The 22,356-nt window shown below is 41.7% G+C and overlaps 1 protein-coding gene across 2 annotated transcripts in view; it reads right to left on the bottom strand.

The window, feature by feature from the left end:
- Positions 1-2,199: 2,199 nt before the first annotated feature.
- LOC124416664 (protein downstream neighbor of son homolog) overlaps positions 2,200-22,356 on the bottom strand; it is a 40,730-nt gene continuing 20,573 nt past the window's right edge. The window contains exons 1-7 of one of the 2 annotated variants that reach the window (XM_046897933.1): positions 5,840-6,126; positions 5,057-5,695; positions 4,451-4,779; positions 3,896-4,116; positions 3,429-3,632; positions 3,142-3,328; positions 2,200-3,050 (exon numbers count right to left, since the gene is read on the bottom strand). In XM_046897933.1, the coding sequence (XP_046753889.1) occupies positions 2,872-3,050; positions 3,142-3,328; positions 3,429-3,632; positions 3,896-4,116; positions 4,451-4,779; positions 5,057-5,694 (1,758 nt within the window). In that variant the 5' untranslated portion in view covers position 5,695; positions 5,840-6,126 and the 3' untranslated portion in view covers positions 2,200-2,871. Of the gene's footprint in view, positions 3,051-3,141; positions 3,329-3,428; positions 3,633-3,895; positions 4,117-4,450; positions 4,780-5,056; positions 5,696-5,839; positions 6,127-22,356 lie in introns of those variants that run through there. The other variant, XM_046897932.1, reaches the window with a different exon arrangement.

Genomic DNA, 22,356 nt, shown 5'->3' with positions numbered 1-22,356 from the left:
AGAGAGAGAGAGAAAGACAGAGACAGAGCGAAAGAGAGCGAGAGAGTGAGCGGGCCGAGGGGACGCGCCCACGCCTTGCCATGCCGTCCCTGCCGCCCTCCGCCCCCCACCCCCTCCAACCCCCCTCTCCATTCCCCACGCAACCGACGCCGTAGTCAGGGGCGATTTCGGATCTCTTCGTCCTCGCTGTCGTGTGTATACCCACGCACAATACGCACGTCCTGCAGGATGACGCGGGGAGTACGCGTTGCGTATACTTTGCGTGATAGGGAATGCGGGAATGATTTGTAACTGCAGGACGTTGCGTTTTAATATGTTGCGTATTAATAAAGTTGAGAGGTCTCGTTATACATAGAGCGGGAAAAACGCTACACGCGCGGTTTGGCTTGACGGCGGCTGACCTATAATAATTATAGACATCGGGTGAAATGCGGTTTTGGCTGCGGCATTGAATTCTCACTACGCAACAACGGTCGCTTGTACCAAGTACATATTCGTTTTGGTTTATGTAGTCTTATCGGGTCAAATGTAATCGCGAGACCCCCGAACGGGAGAAACGACTTTTGCTCTCTGAGTAATGATGTTTGTACATTATACGGCCCGCTGCAAACTTGCCGTGCTGTACAGGAATTTCGTTAATTATTGTAGATATTATGTAGTTTCATCGCTATATAGGCATTCGGTTCAAATTCTCAACTCTCGATTCACGATGATGTTTACCTGCGCAAAAAACCCTCCCATTCCACTCAAAGGATCAGACGGGTATTATTGCGGAGGCGAAACGCGGGGGGACGAAGAACTCGAGGAAATTTACATGCGGTCTGCGAGAAACGGACATTAATTGCTCAAAGCACACAATCGATATCACGCGAGTCTACACATATCCGCGTATGTACGCGTTCACGGTGAAACTGGGGTGTTATTACTCGTATGCGCGACGCCGCAGGACCAAGGACGCAGCCCTCGGACCGACCCCCTGCAGCTCGCAGCTCGCGGGCGAAAACCCTCCGGTGGAATCTTGAATCCCCGTTTCGGGGGCAGTTCATATCGATTCGTTATTTTTAGGGATAGCCAACCCCCCGCGTCGCTTCAAAAATACACTCTTCGCGACAGCCGGACGGCTATGCGTTACCGATAATAATTGAGCCGACTCGAGTCTCTCGGGAAAGTGACCAAGGCTGCCGGAATGTTATGTAATTGAAGCGTTGTTATGGAACAGGATTTTAAATGAATTCATTTGTACTAACGGGTCATTATATTTAGACTATAAAATCGAGTCGTTAGGTCGTTTGTTATGATCGGTACAAAACACAAGAAAATTTTTAGTCTCAATGATGCCTGAAAAAGTGATTCAAATTTTTTATCACTTTTCATAAAGACAATTCAATACAATGTACAGGTCGGAAGAGGAATTGTTCGAGCAAAAAAGTACGCCTATATCATCGCCAAAGTGAAAAGCGAGTACTGTAACTGGTTTTCAAATTCATACCTTATAACTTTCATATTCGCTTTTGGGACCCACGTTACGTTACGGTACCTCAGAGTTCGTACTAAATTTGGACTCTGTTATTCAGGCCGCGATAACTTTAAACGGGCAGTCAGGTATACCTGAATATTCGAGGCGATAATTCCACGATTTAGACCGTAGATGGAAATTTTTGAATGTTTCGAAAACTGTTAATCACGTTGCCGTATCTCTGTGACTGATCAACGGTTCTCAGAAAATACGATTTCCCAACAGTGCTATACTATGTATGTATACCAATACTTATTAAAACGCAGTAAACTTTCATTTCGAGATACACGAAAAACATTTGGTATAATGCCTGCTCAGGTCAGGTTTCTTCGTTAGTCGCGAAGCATACTCAAATATTATCCTACAAAGAGAAAATAAATAAATTAAAACTTGTCAGAAACTAGCCGAGAAACGGTGTACCGTCCTGCATTTAATCTGACCACATTTTGTATATCTCGCCGCCACGCCGTTATCAAACCGAACCGCAGTACAGAGCGGAACTTCCATTAGCGATACAGTTGTGTCGTTCGCTTTCAAGTTTCTTGGAAGTAAGTTGAAGAGAAGTTGGAAAATATTTGAAAACAAACACGGATAAAAAAGACTTTAAGGAAATTCCATCGGCGTTCGATTTACATCCACTTTACGTCTTTTCTCAACGATAGTTGTAGAATGAAACAATGTATACGCTTTATTATTCAATTGATGTGAAAAAATATACACCTTTATCAGAATCAATTACAGTTTGTAATATGTAAATATTTTTGAATTTTATCTCAACCTAATCAATACGCAAAATACGACGTGAAAAAAATAAGGCACCGGTATTTCGTCTTAACAGCTAAAATAAATAACATAACAATAATAACTGTCGTGATATAGATAAAATTAAATCGCTGCGCTGCAAACAAGCAGAACATTGTCGGGGGGTTTTCGGTATATTCAAGATGCTGATTAATTTGCTGAAAATCATGCTGACTAGATCGTTAGTAGAGCATGCCTAGTTCTCTATATAATATCTACAAAAAATGCGATGTCAAATGCGCATTGATTAAAAAAAAAAAAATAACCTTGGAGTAATGATTGATAATATCGGCTTCTAATAGTCGAGGCAAATCAAACATTTTGTCATAGGTCAAAATGTATCGTTAAGGCACGAGTTGAATAAAAATCAATGATTCTTTTTTTTTCAGGATGATTGCCGATTGCGATGAATTGAGCATTCATTATGCTGAACGTTTTAAATAATGCTAGTTATAATATTGTTGCAGCGCAAAAAAAGTTAGCTTTTGTACTAGCGCTTAGCGAACACGTAACTTTTTGGTTAAAACTTAGTCCTAGATTATCACCGACATGGATCAAGACCACACGTATCCGTCATTGGAGAATTTCAAACTGTCTAAGACCTGTATGCGCTGCGGGTCTGGACAGCAAAAATGTTTAAGTAGCTTCGCGCTAAAACCGCAATCGCTGAGATTTTCCTGGCCAAAAACGTTAGATGGCGCCTTCACAGATTCTTCCGACGCGGCTGCATCTTCTGTAAGAATATTTGGAACTTCACTATATTTGGAATTACACGTATAACGGAGAACAAATTTGGACTATTAAATGGTATTCATATAATTTACCTCGTCCATTTCCTGCTCGCGAAAATGGAATAGTCGAGATGAGGGGCGCGCAGCTGACCGAGAATTGTTCCAGGTGACTCGAAGTCATCAGATGGCAAAGACTTGGCAACGTGTGCGGTAAAAGCGGTCCTCGAAGCTCGAGGGAATAAAATTTCTCCTTATCTATGGTCACGACGCTTTCTCTGACCTGTGCAAATAATTTATATGAAAGTTGGGTGAAGTGCTGAGAACTACGAAAATATTTACAGCGATTTTGACCGCGAACGATCAATGGGTGATAAAATTACCTTAAGCGGCTTGAGCGTTGCGCCGTGAAATGCAACGGGCGCCAAAAGAGTCGGGGGAATGCCTGCCAAGGCACCGGTCGAGGCGATTGACGATTTACAGTTTATCAAAAAATTGAATAAAGCTTGCGTCTCAACGTCTTGAACGAAAATCAGCGACTCCGCCGAGTTGTCTATGTCACTCTCTTTGTCCTGAGTGAGACGAGCCTGGAATAATAAAAATTTGCAATCAAATCAATTATTAGGTATTCGTACGATAAAACAATGACACATAAATTCTAATTTACGCTATCTACATAAATATTCACACTAAGAAATCCAAGTTTGTTTATAGGTTTGGTTAAGAATAGCTTTTTTTGGGGAATCATCAAGCATGTAATCCCGAGAATGGAATTTGATTTTTGTTAGCAGACGAAGTTGCATTTTACTACACTAGAAGTAATTCGATATTCTTATATCCAAATCCATGCCTGCAAATTATTTATTTTTCGAATTTCAGAATCTTCAACTCCAAGGCTTTGCAACCACTTGTCTGCCGGTCCATCCTCATCTTCATCTTCGTCATTCAAATGCTCCTTATCGGTAGGATTTGTCATATTTGACGCTGAAGAGTCCAGAGTATCACAGCCAGAATCGGTTGTATCTGACCGCCTTTTGGAATTTTTCCGCAATGGCATCGTAAATACTATATCTGAAATGAAAGCGCAAATTGAATAAATGCAATGCAAATTTGATATGCAGTAGTAGATAACACGAAATAGACAGATAATTCGACAACTGAGCAGAAAGATCAATAATTTGCTGAAGCATCAAGAAAATACCAAACATCTGCCTCTACTTTATCGACTTGTCTTACCCATCAGGTATACATTGGCTAAGCAAGTTCCTTTATGGTGTCATGGTAAATACGGGTCAGGGAGTAGTTATCTTTGACAAGATACCGATTACCACTGGCCAATAACAAATGCGCTGATAAAATCCAGGAATCAATTCTTTACAGAAGAATTACTGTGGATACACATTACCTTCTTGCTTAAGAATTTGTCTAAATCCTCTGGTGGTTGGTGTAAGAAGGGCATGAACTTCTGAAACACCGCAAATACCAGCAGCGCGGAAGAGAACTGTGAACGTGTTTGTGCATACATAGAAGTATGGGCATTGCCTTGCACGTACTAGCTGGAACAATGATCTGAAGCTTTCGCTCCATTCCCGGTGCAGAGCATCCTTGATGTGCTGATTTGTCGCTGCCATCGGGCTGCTCGATATTGCTGCACTAGCTCTGCCAGCAGAGCGAGGAAATAATTCTAGCCAGGGTAGCGAAGGGTGCTGCCATACCAAACAGCATTGGTGAAACCTAGAGGAGAGTGAAGAAGATTATGCCCATTTGAAAGGTGAAATGTAACGATTTTTAGGCCATACCTGGCGACAACATTGCTGCAGGAATTCTTAGCTGGTAAGTACGTGAAACCAAATTGTATTCATTGAAATTTTCTTTTTATCGATGCTCAGAACTTTACATAGCAATATTATAAGCTATTTATCCCTGATTTTAAGGGAGAAACATAATTCTTCCAAGAATTCAAAAGCTTCTTTGCATACTGAAGTCTATATTTGATCTGAATTGAATATACCTAGCATTAGGACTAGTGTCCAATGTAGTTTCCTTTTCACCGATGTCCAGGCAGCGAACAAACCCAGTAGTGCCAGACGCTTCTTCGCTAGTTTTTAATTTTCCATTCCAAGCAAATGGTTTTGGAGACATGAATCGCATCTTGGTATTCAGTGTCCAGTCTACCGGGATGTAGTTATTCCCTTGGGGCGCTGGTGCTGCTTCCTCTTCTGCATATCCATTCTCTAGTTTTGTCAGCACGCTGGAAAATGAGAGGGGAGTATTTTGTCCAGGCTTTTCAGGGTTTCCCGATTTTTTAATGTTCAACAACTCAAAAAGGGTTGTGTCGTTGCTGGCTTCCAATTCCCTTGCCGTTAATGGCGTTGTTTTGTGCTTCTTAAACGTAGTCACACTTCTACAGAATGGGTTCCTGCGTTTCAAAGTTGCTGAGTCTTGTCTGATGTCGATTATAGGAATTGAACTGTTCTGATCTATTGAAGGTGAAGCCTTTTCTACCGAAGTTCTGTTCATGCGGGCCTGAAGCGCTCGTTTTCTCAGCTTCAATCGATGAAGCTGCATCACTTGCTCCGGTCGTTTCCATTCTGCTAGATCAGATGCAGAATTTTCATCCATTGGTGGGTTGAAAGTGAATTTCGTCATACTGCAATGAAGTAAGAAAAGTTAGCTCATCTATTTACATAATTTACCTAACTTTTTTTTTAACTTAAAATCAAGTGCAACAGTCTCCACATGTAATGGAAATCGAGAAGCACAAGTAAAATTAAACATTTCTAACATGAATCACCGTTTAAAGTTTGTCGAAAAATTGATACAGCGTTGTTCAGCAGATGTGCTATTCGTTGGACGCAGTTATTAGGTCGCTAACAAATCTACTTAAACAGAGTGGATGGCAGATGTTGCCTTTAGTAAACATGAGTGCGACATTTTTAGGTTAGGTTAGATGTTTTCGAGCGATATTTCATCTCTCTCGTTGTTACATTGGCGTTTTAGGTTTTACGCTTAGGAATAAACTTTTTACACTGATAATAAACAAAATATAACTTGGGTTCATTCAAGAATTAACTTTTTATTAGACGCAACGCATCGCACATCGATACTTTTCTTATAAACGAAAAACGCAGCTGCCGTCCTCTGCCTTTTTACTACGCACGCGCCAAGTGCACGTGATGCCTTTTGATATGGCGGCCGATTTGAACGTAGTTTAGCGGTCGACACTGCAATGTTTTCAATGACCGAGTACAACTGATTTATTACTTAACACCGTTAGTGATTTATCAGTTTTATCGCTACTCGAATCACACACAGAGATTTTAAATTCACCTAGACGAGTTGTCATTAATTCACGTGCCTGGTAAGAACAGTAAAACAACCAATAGGGCTGACTTGAAACTGTACAGTGCTCCGCCTTTTTCGGAAGGAAATCTTATCTTGTATATACGAACGGCTAGCAAATTAGAGACACTTTTATTTATAAATGAACTTGGGTACTATTAGTAACACGTCTTCTGTGTGTACAAATTAGGCTTTTATCCAATCTTGAGATCTGTCGTAGTAACTTATTATTAACATATAGCGTGATAATTTAAAAAATTGAATGACTATTTTAATAACTTTGCTTTGTTTATTGTCAAGTACAATCAAAATTTACATCAAGTTATTGAGATTGGCGACTAATTTTTCGATCAAAAAATAGTTAAACCCTGTATAAAAATTATTCATTACACTGCACGAAACTGTATTTCCGAAACTGGGATTATTCAAAGAAGCTGCATCTATCAATAATGGCTTTACAATCCTGAAGCCACAATTGTAATAATATACTTCTATCGTCATTCGTGGATACGTGAAAAGTGTCCACTTTGTCCGATACATTGATTTTGAGTGGAATATGTACTTGCTTGATTTTTAAGTTCCCACTTATTTTCCCTATCATCTGTCCAGTAGCGAAAGGTCTGCAACACACGGGTATATATGTGATTAATTCACGTTACTGTATGACCTTTTGTCAGTAGTTTTATGCTAGGAGAAATGAAAAAAAAAAGAAAACGAAGCCAAGAAATCTGTACTTCGAGAGAGGAGAAAAAAGTGGATAATAAATTACGTGTTATTTTTGGTGCAACTCGATGGCAATAAATATGATGTCAGATCCGCTGAGAAGCTAGCTTAGTCGCTTTTCTTCCAGAAGAACGAGTTCCACCCCACGTCGTAATACAGATATGGTTCACTTTGAGAGGCGCCCTTCAAGATATATATATATAAAATATATATAAAACCAGCCTGCATCTCGTTCCATACTCGAAAGCCCGCTTCTAATATTGAACCGCATGCATTATGCATTAGATGACCGCTTATGTTGCCTGTTTGACCATGTCTTTCGCGCTAGAAAAATTCGCCTTATTTGGCTTTATATTCCCTTAAAACTTTGCAATAATATCAACGTTTTTTCCTCTCTCTTTCCATTGCTTTATAGATATTAGTAAAAATATGTACCGTAGATATTCGGTGCTTGCCAACCACCTTTCCCAAATTTTCGATTTAAATCGACGAATACTGTGCGTACAAGAAAACAACGCGAGGCTTTCAGATTTCCACCTGCACAACGGCTCGGTGGTTTCTGTTTTTGGGGCGTCTAGCGAAGCGTTTGTTTTTGATCTGCCATTTGTCGAAACGGAACATTGTTCGGCCTGTGTGCTAAAGGGCAGAGCCCTGCGGGGGTGTGTTTTCCCTGTTGAATGGGAATATGTATACGTGCGCCAAACCGAACATAACCGCGGGCTGCCACGGTAGATTTCCTCCCGTGTGGGAAAGACCCGCCTGTTGCGTCACTCCATGCAGAATTGAAAAAATACTGAATTCCTTACCGCTATGTATAACCTGCGGGCCCAGCAGCCAGCCAAATATCACAAACACTTCTACCGAAATCAAGGAAAATATTAATGAAAAGCAAAATTTCGAAAGACAATTCCTAAAACAATTTCACATTTCAGTCTCTACTGAGTGAATTTATTTTCCTACTTTGCACATTCGTCAGAGTAAATTGTACACAAAGTGATATTCTTTCTTCGTCGTTAAAAGTTTTTCAATCCGCTTCTGCACATTGAATAGGTAAAGTATGAAACGTTTATGTAAAAGTGTCGAGGTAGCAGCATTCGAAATTGAAGACTGCGAAGAGTGATTTCATTTTCTGTTATATTTTATTTCCGTTCGGAGTTTTATTTTTTACATTTATTTTGTTCTTTCAACCGTCGCGCGGGGATTTCTAGTGGAAAACTGACAGAGTTTGCCCTTTAACCGGGCATATGGGCAGAGTGAGTCTGAGGAGATGAGCGCAGTGTATTCTCCAACGGGTATTTGACTTTGAGATGAGCTGACATGGAAGGAAGGAAGAAAGGAAGGAAGGTTTCGGCCCGGTCGGATTCCTCCGAGCACCGCCTATATCATTTCCTAGGGGAAGCTTGCGACTCCAGGCGGAACCTTTCGCGGATTTATTGCTTGGAAATTCAACACACCTTGGAAAGCACCTTTAGCAACTGTTCAATATTGGATGCCTGCAGTTCGTCGTTCAAAGTTCAAATGGTGGCAAAAGTCTACGTACATTACACATTTTGCAAATTGAATTGGTCTCGTATTTATCGAATAATCGACTTTACTTCGAGAACTTGAATTATACGTCTTGAATTTCAGATAATTGATATTATTTTACTTCTGCGTCGTAATGAATCAACTTTACAACATGACATTTGTAAGGGGTGCCTGTTTGATGGGAATCTATACTACACTTTACGGGTCCCCGGATCAAAACACTTACTTGCCGTTTATGGTATTTACATCAGGTCCCATTAGCATACTGTGTGATTTGGATTTGCATATTATACGAATAATTAATAGCGGACGAGCGACAACCCTTTGTGAATTATTATCCCTTGCTGTGATTACTTTTCGTCCAGCTCCCGTTTCCGGCTGCTTCATCAAAAATGTAAGACCGAAATATAGACCGCGACGAGAGACCAAAACGATTCTATACGAGTTAAAGTTCAATACGAGACAAAATTTTTCCTACAGGACACTGGTGGCAGACTCGATAAATCTTAACTACATCATCGCGGCAATTTTCAAACATGCTGATTACACCAATTAATCACTTTCTGCTTTTGCAAATCGTGCATTCCGTGAGACGATTAAAATCTAATAGAATTTCAGTCGTTCCGTTTTGCATAAAATCCATAGCACAGGTATATATACGTGTGACGTTGGCAAAAAGAAACTCAAAGGCGGTACACTAGCACCTGATTAGAACTGGAATGACGTGTTACTAGCTGCTATTATGGCCTGAGTATATACTTGTATGCAGGTGGCGTGACGGTGAAAAGAAATAATATCAAATCGTAGAAGTACGCAGCTTGCAGGCGGCGCGGGTTAGGAAATCAGCTTACAACTCGGCTAAACTCTTTTAAAGGACAAATAAATATGCAAATTACATTTCGCAAACTTCAAATGCCATGCATCTTCGCCTTTACGAGCAGAAGAACAAAGTTTAGCGAACTTTTACACCGTCGTCGCGGGAGTGCCGAGGAGGCGTCGAGTCGAGCGTCCTGTCGGATTGGAGAAACCGGGAGGGATGCCGGCTATATATGTATATAGGTATACGCACCTATATAGGGAGGGAATTCTCTTAAATAATATAAAATTCAGGGGAACTTGATAAGCCGCAGCCGCTCAAACTTTTCACTCCCAGCTCCCATTTCTTATTATAATGAATGCATATCGGCTTAGAGCGTGGAACCCTTTTTGTGCGAAAGGCAACACTCGGCTTGGACGAAAAAGATTCTACCGTGTCTAAATCTTCCGGCGAATGTTGTGCCATGCAAGATTCGAGAACAATCGCGACTTTGCGAATAGATAAATCAATTTCACTGTACGTAACAATTTTTACAGTCATTTTGGCAGGCGCTGCGTATTCCCGAAGTACCGCAGTCATTATATAAACTGTTGTAACGTGAGAAGTTCGGCGACCCGAATTATTTATACACCCAGAAGTTAATTAATACTCTTCGATAATGCGAAATAAGATTATCGAGTCAAACGGATTTCCGTTCCACTAATATATATTTCGCATGCGAAATTCTAATTCTCCCTAGTAATTTATACCCTGCACCTACACTAGATTCTCGGACCGACCGACGCCCGGCGTCGCGACGCTTTCGGTGCGCGTCTGCCGCACACCCTGCGGATAATACACGTTTGTGGGGCGTCGTCGACACCTCTCGCCTCCCTGGTACAAGCATAATATAAGCTGTAACATTTCTAATATCGGCGATGTTCCCTCGGGTTGCAGGCAGCCAGGGTTTGTATGTCCACGGCCTTTGAAGCGCGTCGGTACGCCGGGCGTCGAGTGACGACGACGCCTAGGATGTCACGGACAGATTGCGCGCGTCAAGCCACATGCCGCCAACTCTGGTTTGATTTCCACGAGAACAAGCCACGGACCCCAAATATGACTGACAGCCTCGTCGCCGACACTCGACGCCCTTCCAGATGCCGACTCGTCGAATTTCCCACCTAGTTTCATCAATTCCTCGATCGACGAGTTGAATTTTAGCGAAAAAATGCCATCATGGCATAGAAGGGATGAAAAACCGTAAAATCAGTGCTACATGCCGTTCTTAACGGTCATCGAAGTTCGAAGTTATCGAAATGACGGAATTGCTAAAAAAAAATCTACTAGCTTGAGTTTAATATTATTATGTGACTTCACGTTATCGAGCAGAAAATTATTATATAAGATTGAGAATCTTTCTCCAACGGGTTTTTAGAACACTCATTTTTCATCTTTCTTATTTTTTTGATAGTTTTGCTAATATCTTTAAAATAATTTTTCACTAGCTATACAGATTTCAAAATGTATTTATTCACTATCTCAATCAAATATAGTGACATAGCTTTTAGGGCAATGAAAAATATACGAAATATAAACTCTGTCTTTATATAAATTTTGACAATATACAGATTCGTTGTAAGTATAATGTGAATATTGTATAAGTATACGGTCTGCAGGTTAAAAGAAAATGTACATCCAGGTAGAAATAAAATAAATTTGAGGAGAAAATTTATCGGGCGCCAGTTGAAATTATTCAAAAAGTTGGTGTCCGCGACTAAAAACCAATACATCACTCGAGCTTTATTAATAGGGAAGGAAAAGGGGGGGGGAGGAGGGGGGGTGAATTAAAAGCCGAAAGACAAATGGCTCCGGTCTCGCTAAATCTTTGCGAAAAACTTAGTAATTTAATAAGCAATTTCATGTAAATTTCAGGGCGTAACCGGTCGGCTAAGGGGACTCTTTTGGGGTGTTTGCACTGGAGGAAATTGGGCTTCATCGCTATACATACACCTCTATCCGACGAATCCATGGTTATTTCAGGGGCCAACGATCCGTCGAGAGGGTGTGCAGGACGAGGCGTCGGCCGCAGCTTTAGTGACGTGCAGTGCGGTGAACAACGTTCATCGTTTCAAAATGCAATATCAACTATACGAGGTAACGTACTTTGAAAATTGTTTTGAGGATGGGTGAAACGTACAGTCCAGTAAAAAAGGTGTTGAAACGAAAAATTGATGGAAAAAAGCTTTAAGCAGCGTCACTGAAGCTAAACTTGTTAGTTTCAATTAAAAAAATCCCTTGATTTAGGAAAACGTTTTAAAACATTGGACTTTATTTGTAATCTCGCTCATTCTTTCAACTACATTAGATAAGCCGCATTATCTATTTTACTATTTCCCCCTAAATAACTCATATTACTTGCCAGATTCTGATGAACCGTAGTTTATTTTATTGATTCATTATTTCTCCATAAATCGTCTAAGTTGGATTGTTGAATTATGAGAGTAATGTATTTCTTGTTTGAATCATAAGTTGTCGCCTAAAAATTATTACGATTATCATATCCGTTTTTTTTTTATTAAATACCAATAACGATCTCAAGAAAATAAGTATTTCAGACAATTTGTAGGGAATCAATTATAATGAATACCTAAGGTGAGCTACTTTTTATTAGAATCGGAAGAACTGTAAGGATTTTTTGTCGAAAAATGATGAAAAAACAGTAAATTCCATGACGGTGTTAATACTAAGGTACATTGGCAGTTGAAATCAGTATGCTGCAATATTTTTTCAGGACCAAAGATCCTTATTGTAAATCATATTCAACTTGACTCCCTTCAGTTTCACCCTCCGGAGCGTTGATCGTCACGATGTCGTTGCTGTTTCGGCACATTTTTCACCCGACTGTACACCCTTCGGAACCAACCTGTTGTCCAACCAAGCTGCAAGCGCAAGATCCATGCTGCTGCATGCACTCATGTTTTGTCCTTCCATCTAAGGACGATTTGAATTCTCCTGACGTCGACTGACGTCCGGACGTATGTCTGCACCTTCGCTCCTATTTCTCGTCTTCTCGTCATCCTCGCCGTATTTCGCGATCCAAATCCACCGCATCGCCTCGACAGCCTCGACACCGGAAACCATTGGGCAGCTCGGCAAGGGACGAAGCTCGGCTATAACGACCCACTTATCGCGGCTTTTCTCCCTTGGGCGGTGGCGAGGAAGGAATGATTTTTTCCTCGTATCTTTTGAGATACTTTTTCAGCTTTTCCTGTAGCTCAGCGCCCCGCTGCGTTTCGATGTGACAATCACGTGCCGCTCGACGGATCGGCGTCTCGACGCCCGGTCACTACGCGTCAATATAAATATTTATACACCCGAGAAGTCTGCCGACCCCAATCTCGCGTGCAGGCGGGTGATTTTCTTTTTTATCAAGGGATCAACCAAAGCCCACGCATCTCATTTATTTTCTTCCGTATATATCTGCCGCGGTAATATTCCCTCCCATACGGTACGTGTCTCGCTTCGGACGATTCAGGCGACGATGCTCTTCCTCCTCATCTCGATATTCCCCGGTTGTAATGCATTATGGCTTCCAATCGAGCCGCCGAGATGCGGAGGGAATCCGTATTTTCACGGACTGTGGGAATCCAGCCACTCTACGACGGTAATTGGAAATCTATGGATATCGTCCGGACGTGATTCTCACGGTTCAGGGAACTCGAGATTCTTCAAACGAAATCTCAACCCTCGTATCGACGCTGTATATTAATCGAATTATATTAATTATCTTCACTCGATCCAGTAGCTATAGACTTGACAGGCAACGAATACGTATCCACCGAGTTGCAACGAATGAAGTAGTCGATTCAACTGGTCTACCGGTTGCCTTCAATTTTGTAGAATACAGTTACAATGGAATGAAAATTGAATTGATTTAATTACGGAATTCTACTAATGAATTGTTATTAAATTTCCGAAATCTTTAAATTCAAACGTGATTGGAACATGTGGCTAACAATTAATAACGAGGTTTAAAAATTAATATACAAAGATCATTGATAATAATAAGTTTGAACCATACCCGTGATATATTGTGAATTTCATGGTTCGTCAGTAACAAAAATCTCTTGCCACATACACGAATGTGCTTTCGTTATTTCTCTGTAACGCGACTGAAAGGATTACGACATAATCTCGCAGTATGGCAACAACAGCGGAATGATCCCGTTTATCTTATATACCTACTGATGGATAGGCGGACTTATAAAACCTACAGCAAATACATGCATACCTATACCTACAGGTATATTTTTCCAGCAGACGTAAATACGTGTGCACGGAGGGTGATGTGCCTGCATGGAAAGATCGCGTTTATACCACAGCACCGGGGATCGAAATTCGAGGCTTGATCTCCGGGGATCGTCGATCAATCCATCACCGAACGGAGTATCAGCGATGCCCTGCAGACTGTGTCGCGAGTCTGTGATCTACCGGCGATATACTCGGCACACCGTCAGCATCATCGCCCTGGCAAGCCGTGTGACACGGTCGGAATATTTTAGGATTTCGGAGGTGAAATACGCCGCTTGGTAGGCTTGCGTTACGCTACCTGCTATGCGGCCAAGAAAATAAACGCAAGACTTTGGGAGTAAGTATCGACGGGCTGTTAATCGGTATGTAATATTCCGTGAAACAATTCCACTCTTTCGCTTACATATTATATTGTATAGCTGTGTCGCGGCGCGCGGCACATTGAAACGCAATAATTTTAAAAGCGCTGCATAACGATCTGCAAGCTCCATAAAATCGAGCTGATTCTCTCCCTCTTGCCCGAGAAGAGGAGAGAAGTTACGCCTGTACAACGCTTGGCCGGTTGGCGCGTTAAGTCCGTCGTAATTCGTGGGCTGAGACTCGGCAAAGGTCCATTAAACTTTACACCCGGTACCTCCAAGACCTTACAAACCTTATAACGACGACTTAACGATTCGTATTCCGTTAAAGCGGCGAGGATTAGGGAAGCCAGTCGGGCAGTCGGGATTCTCTTACCTGCTTGCGGAACACGGTTACATGCAATTAATCGTCATTGAAAAGGCGGACAAAACGCAGTGCAGTGGACTAAGGTGCGATTGATTGGAGGGAGATGTGAGAAGAAGGGACGATTTTTCCAGGGCAAATCTGATCACATCTTCGTAAATATCGCAGCTTGCATCGCACGTTTTTAGTTCGGTAAACGGCGGTCTTGAATTGCTCCGTAAACGCAGCGGCGTTTACTTTGTGTCACGAAGGATTATTGCCGTTTTACCATCGTCGCTGGGACCTCGTGAAGGATCTGCGGTATAAGCGAACGGTTGAATGCGAGTACCTAAGTATACGTCGTAGCGACGTATAACGCGCGTGTAACGTTGCAATGGGTGCATATAAGGTATGCTTCGACTGCCGGCAAAGCTCTGAAAGCACCAGAGTGCCAGAGAGGAGTGCGGTGGTAGCGCTTTACGGTAAAAGCCCTCTTTGAGGAATCCGTTTATTGGCTGCTAAACATCGATATATTGCCTCCTGTGGACGGACGATGGAAACCGATGAAACGGTACCAGCTCCTGCTTCCCTGGAGAACCTCTACCCGGGGAATTTGTGAGCTTTTAAAAGCGCAAAGCGTCGGAGCAAGGAATATTCCACGAAACGACGAGTATGTATGTACTTAATGCGATGCAGACTGCAGACTGCACCTACTCGGACGTAAGCCCTGCTTCGCCGTTTATTTACTACGTATTCACCACATAATTCACCTCTCTAGATATTATTTAGTACACTAAATTAATACCCAAAAATCAATCACAAAATGAATTCTCTCTAAAGTTGGCATTCCAATATTCTTCATGTTTTATCTTTCATTTTACCTGCTCAAGACGCGTGTCGTCAAGACACTTGACGGATAGACGTAGCACCAGACCGGATAATACGCGACAGACATAATTTTCCTGCCGTGCGGATATTAAGTGACGCCATGGGCATTTGATGTATGCGCGGCTGAAATGCCCGTTATTTACGCACGTAATGAGCCAACGTCATACCGCAGCGTCTCGAATGTTTGTAGCATGCAAATTGACGCCATATTCTATACCGTCTGGACACGCGTGACCTCTCTAACCTGTGGCCTGCTCATGGTTTCTCGACTCTACGTGCGCGCGATATTTTTTCTTATCCTCAAAGTCGTGGCTTCCGCGGTTATTGTAGTTTGTTGAACAACGGCACTGTAATTACTGCCGTCTTTTACTGACGAGGTAGAAATGCTAACGACACGGTTAGAAAGTGACAAACCGTGCCGTCTTCAAATTTCAGGACAAGTGTTAGGTATCGTTTTTTGAAAAAATATATACCTGCCTTTTAGACTGGTGATAAAAAGCGGCAATTCAGGAGGAAAGTCAGATTTTGTAACAGACAATCATTCGTTAGATGCGTTGAGTTTTCATCGAGATATTGTAACCGTTAAGACATTAGAGTTTGCAGTGAACCTTGATGAGCCATGCCGAGTTTGTCTAGTGTCACATCCAGTCCTCAAATAATTTCCGCTCGAGTGGCAAAAACTTATGACTCTGCACTGTGGTCTGTGGCTATAGATGCTGACATGAACAGGTCGTAAAGCTGCCGGGAAGAGTTTATCTTCCGAGATGTAATGTAACAAAACAAAGACTAAATGTTCACACGGACATTGACGATTGTGTGCTTCGAAACCAAATTCAAAAACCTCGGTGTTAAGAGCACGAATACGGTTCTGCGATTGGGGAGAAGCTTGCGTAGGTTTGAGGGAGTGCTTACGCTCTCTTGAGTCTGTTTAACACGAGCCACGTTTGATCTTCGAAACCTTTATAGCCTACACTCAAGACTTGCCTAATATTCGATTTATATTTAACAGATTCAAAGACTCGTCTTCTTCTGTCCCGAGTCCCCCAATTTCTCACATACGAATCGATGTTACAATTTCTAGATACTTGTTATTTTTCTTCTTCACGCTCCGGTGTTGATTAGCCATTTGCGGAGACTTTCAAGGTGATAGAAAATGCTTGTAAACATTATTAAACAACCGAATCAAAGGGGGAAATAAATTGTTTTGAACAAACGAACTAGCGTTATTCGAAATGTGATTTGAATGAATATATAAAATACGCTGTGTCTTATTTCAAAGCAACGAAATCGACCGATACAGTTAGAGATGAGTGCGCCTGACAGCACGCAACCCAACTTTCATCCATGCATGCGTGTCCCCTGAAGTTAGAAACGAACGAGCAACGTGAAAATAGTCACAATGGTCGGCCGATCTTCAGATTGTTTTTCTTGTGTGACATTCAACGCGACGCGTACGGGTGAGTTAGCATCTTTTCACTTGATTCAGTGCTTACTACGTATAATTGTGCTGTGTATGACTAGAACGATTAAAACTACGGTTTGCTCATTATTATTTGCGAAACATGAACATCGTCGGCGATATTCTTGAATCGAAAAGTGCGAAAGTGCGGAAAATGCTCTTCATTGAAGTCAGCCATTACGGAAGAATCAACAAGCGTTGTTTAAAATGACTATCGTGCTCGGTGTGATAGAATCTAGAATCTGCGTTGTTAAAACTGTGAGTAAAAGAATGTTCTGTGAATTAATCCACAATGCGTGATTAGTGTCTGTGTTTTTCAAGGAAGAAAGAGACAGCTGAAGTGTCGCCTATTTTCGGAGGAAAATTGGTGGCTTTGGCCTTGTGATTCGGAGTTTTTTCACGTCGCAGAATCGAGACTCTGGACGCCAAGCTGACAATGAGATGTGACGCTTTCGACGCAGGGAATTTTGGACGCAGATGCGATCAGTAGGTACTATTTGCTTCATCTTCTTTGCACGGATATGATATTTTCCATGTTCTCTGCTCGTTCGGATTGTGGTCCCGTCGAGATAGACGTAAAAATAGCTTAACCTGGAAATAATTAGGGGGGGCGCTGAAAGTGTAAATCTCGACTTTCGAGAAACTTCCGCCATTGCATTCGCTGCCATCTTGATTTGAAGGTGAATTTTCTTGTTTTTCAGAAATAACGTTAATTCGCTAATTTACATCTTTAGAGCGAAAATGATAGAATCCAAAGTTGTTGGAAATTTAATTTCCCACAAGTTAGTATTTATAATTTATACCCTAGGATTGATATTTGCAGAAATCAATAACAGGTTAATCTGAATCGACGCAATCAGAATAGGTAGTAATTCTCTGCGCCCTTTAGACAGATGAAAATAATCAATTTACAATTCGTAATGAAAAAAATTTATGGAATTTCACTGTCTGTATGCAATTGAAAATTGGCAAAATTTATTGGAATAATATTACCGAATCCGCAAACCCGCCTCTTTGCGGCATTATATTATTACACGCATATAAGAAAATAACGAATGTCCGGCCCAATTCTACAGGGTGAATCGGCAGCGGCGTTTCTTTTCATCCGCTGATCCATTCCCTTTTTCTCTTTCCGTCGCCTTTTCTGCGGCGCATATCCCTCCGCCGAGGGAGGTCGTCCCGGGGGTTGGTCTGGCCTCGGGTAGCTGGTCTGTGGGCAGCGTCCGGCAGTGATATATGTAACGCAGTGTTCCGTCGACTCGATTTCCGAGAGAAAAGCGAACACCGGAACGCCATTGGTCGGGAGAGCCTCGGAGCTTGGCCAACCCCAGGCGTCCCTGATAACGACGCCGAGGGACCGCCCCCGCAAGATGCTACCCCTCGACAGACGCTCGGCGTCGTTCCGGTGCCTCTGCCGTGTCCGCAAGGGAATTTCAGAGGGATGACAATTCGGCTGTTTAATCGCGATTGGTTCAGGGGAGGGAGATTCAGGAATGGAATAGAATCGGAGTAACGAATTTCGGTGTCCGAGATGCGCGCCGACACGCACACGTGTGTTTTGAAAAATCGTGAAAAGATGGTATGTGGGTACTGCGTATGTACCTATATATAAGTATGTATGTACGTATATGTCTGTATATTATAGGGTGGGCTACGAACGGAGGAGAGCTTTAATCTTCTGCGAGGCAAAGAAATGTAAATGTCTCTTTTTGCTGGTTGTAATCGAAGAAAGTACCTGCAGCACCCTCTCGAACTCACTCTGCAATTCGCCTACATCGACACACACCTGAGCTCGGAAGCTCTCCGAGTTTTTGCTAGCTTGATTTCAAAGTCTAATTCAAACGAGTTCTTCGTACGATAACATTACCGAGAAAGGATAAGAAGAAAAAAAAGAGTATAATAAAAAATTAGAAGAAACCTTCGTCCTTTATAATGTAGTCGTAAGCCAGCCGAGATGCAGTTTGCTCGTTGGGTCTTTATATATATAGTTTCATTACTTTAGGTACAGCTGCACTTGGACGCGACGCGAAGCTCTGCGAATTAAATCAAACCCAAAGAGATTATAATAATTCTACGACACAAACGATAAAACGAATTACCTACCAATTTTTCTACTATCGCACGGTAGTCGCATTAAATCGGCCCTCGGTAATTGCATATGGAGCTAGCAGCCGCTAGTTGACGAGATAAAAGCCCCTGATAAGACCATTCTTCGCAGCAAATTAGGGCGCAGGCGGAAGCGTGATCGCGTAAATGCGTGACGCGTGTAACAAATTTTTTGACAATAAATTTTTTAAGAAATCACATAAAAAATTGCGAATACCCGAATCATCAGATATACCTACTAGATCAAAACTCGGATAATTTACGATATAGTTGATTATATGATTTTTTATCTTACTATGTGATGTCTTATGTATTTTATCGAATTTACAAAACGAATCATGTAATAAATTGCGCCGAATTCTCCCGAAACATTTGAACATTTTCAACAGGGTTAACTCGAAAATTAATTTCACCATGCGTAAGTACTACAGTGAAGTTCATCTACGTGCAGTAATGGATGCGTGTACCATAAATTTTATAGCCATCAATCACTGATACCCGCTGATCTGACGTTACTACGAGTATATCTAAATGCCGAATGTGCCCCCCCCCCCCCCCCCCCACCCGCCACCCGAGCTCAGTTCCAATGGATTCCGGAAACTCAGGACTTGATTGGGTCATTTGACGCAGATCAAGAAATGAGCTCGGGCGCAAAGGGCGTAGAGTAGGGTGAGAGAGCGTTTGAGAAGGTGAAACGTGCGACAGGTGCTTAATTAAGGGCTTCCATCACCCTCGCCAAGCGCACACGCCATGAGTCGGGGAATTCACCGGGCCGTGTCTGCTCTCTTGTCGACGTGGTTAGGCGTCGTATAAAGCTTATAAAGCTTATTAGCCGCAAAGGGTCCTGCTTAGGAGGGCTATTATTGAATTATGATTGGTTTTATGGTTGGACTACAGTCAGGTGGGCGGTTGAAAGTACCCAATGCCGATGAATTGGCTCTTTATTCTTCCACGCGCGATGGAAATCCGGAAATGACGAGAAAAGGCTTCTAAAGGGCTCCTAATTTTGAGGATTGCATTCTTTACCTAATTAAGGTCTGGGAGCTTATATGGATGTTTAGAATGAGATTTGAAAAAGTCGGCTTTCTTCTTTTGCTACTTATTATTTCGTTTTATTGATCTTTATGATATTAATCCATAGCTTTTAGTGTTGCAATCGCTGGTCTGACGATTATTGATGGATTTGTTTCGACACGTCAATTCCTTGAGGTTCGAGTACTGCGGCTGAAGCAACTGATTTTCAAGGCTTTCATATTTTTTCTTCTTTTTCACTCAGGGTTTCAATACAGTGCGAATAGAATCCAAATCTTCAATTGCTGTCGGTTATAAAACGAGTGATGAATCTGGAATGAAATAAATCGAGTTTAAATCATTTTTTTCTAACAATAATAATCAGTTTGCGTTTGAGTTAGTAGTAGTTGTGTCATAACTTTGTGCAGATTTCAAAATTCATTCAATTTCCACGAGTACGAGAATCCAATTTTGATAGAGCAACGAATAACTCTCGACAAATCTTGTAACTGCTACCGTAATCTTGTTAATATATCGATGAGGTGAATTTCGAGCTACTGATTTTGACGATACCTTGGCTCACGTAAAATTGGATGAAATTAGTCTAAGCATGCTAGGCGACGAGAGCATGTTTAAAAGTCGTATAGAAAATTGATATTTTGTACAAGTTTTTATTGCGATGAAGAAAATTCGTCTTTTCCCGCTTTATGATTTTTCATAGTTTTTCACGAGTATAATTTTTGCCGATTGATCGAGATCTCTCTCGTCGAGCGAAATAATACAGGCATTTGGTGTAGGTGTCTATATATTCAGCTATACTGTGACCCGCACGGTTTGGAAACGTGATTAGCATTGGATTTAATGATTAATTACTGTTGATTAATGCGAGGATGCGGAACGTCTGGCTGGTCGATGATTCGCCTCTCGGTTCACCAGGCCGCAGTATTCCACGTATGATGGAGGTGCTGCCCAGTATCCATCTACGCACATCCTGACCAAAATCGCGTCTGCCTCGCGTACTCGTTCATTACGTGATAGCAGCGCGGCGATTCCGCGATCGTGGAAGCTAATGGAGCTTCCGCCGGACGTCGCGCGTCGCGGGTGATCTACAGATCTATCCGTGATCCGTACCGCATCTGTTTATTTATAATCTATTGTCGAGGTAATTGATGACGCCGTCGATCGTTGCCCGACAATTATGACCTCGAAGGTAACTCGCGTCGTGCTTATATCGATCTAATTCCACCGGATTTAACCCCAGTCGCGAGTATCATGGATCGTTGATTACGCCGTTATCAGCTGTCTGGATCCTCGTTTGTTAATCAATTTATGCCAGTCGTAAATTCTCCGTAAACTGGCTGCTGGGTACCCAAAGGCTCAGGGTTTGGTCAATTAGGTTTAAGAAAAGAGTTTTTTCAGATTAAGAAACCGCGAGACGTGGATTACGAGAAAGACAAGTTTTGCAATTATTATTTCTGCCGGCAAACACTTGCGGCTTTGTAAATTACGCACGAGAAACCGCTACACGCGTTACAATTGTTACGAAAATTTGCCGCGCTTCTGTTCAGCTGTAATTGCAACTCGTTAAGACCACGGTTGCGTGCCTTTGTTTTCAACGGCACCGTAATGAGCCTGAGATAATTGAATAATTGCATTGTACGCACCTGTCGAGGCGCCGTTTTTCCAGATCAGAGTGCGAAGTAAATTTTTTCATTTTTCCCCCTACGGGGAATCCGGGCTACGTCATTGCTGATCCCGCTTTCACTCAAAGTGGATTATTGCACTCGTCTGTACCGTCGATCTGAAGGATATGAAATATATGTATATTATACGCAGTTCTGATTCCTCGATGGGAACCGAAAACACGAAAGTGTAATAAAGTAAACAGGAAAAAATAGCGGCACGATCCATCGACTGACATTTATTGGTTGCTGTATTTTTTCCTTACTATACGTTACAGTAGAGCGTTTGATCAGAATTATATCACTGCATATCTATACATCCGTCATTACAATAATGCCAAACGTTTCTTATCCTGCATAAGGCAAGACCTAGATGCACACATCTAACAAAGTATTTCGACATTTCATTGATCCTAATCTCTCTGTATTCATGTATGATAGGAGACCTTGATGAATGAGATCAGATCAATTTCAATTCACCTTATGCGAATTAAGTTGTTCATTTTCATACAGCTTTCGTTGGTTCCTCAATAAACTGAAATTAATTTCAACAAATTTGAACGTCAATCTTTCACATTGCTGATTGTTTCTAATTGTTGAATTTCTTCAAGCTTCCCTATCTTGTCTACTCGAGGCTGAATGAAGCGTAGTTGAAAACGCTAATCGGTCTTTTACAATGATTGAATATCCGTCTAATACTCCAATCGATTTTCATCGCAAGATATATTAACATGAGCATTGACTCTCCGTCGAAGAATTAGGTG

The sequence above is a fragment of the Diprion similis genome, chromosome 2, assembly GCF_021155765.1.
Source record: "Diprion similis isolate iyDipSimi1 chromosome 2, iyDipSimi1.1, whole genome shotgun sequence".
Classification (NCBI taxonomy): Eukaryota; Metazoa; Arthropoda; class Insecta; order Hymenoptera; family Diprionidae; genus Diprion; species Diprion similis.
This window is presented reverse-complemented; position numbering and strand designations above follow the sequence as displayed.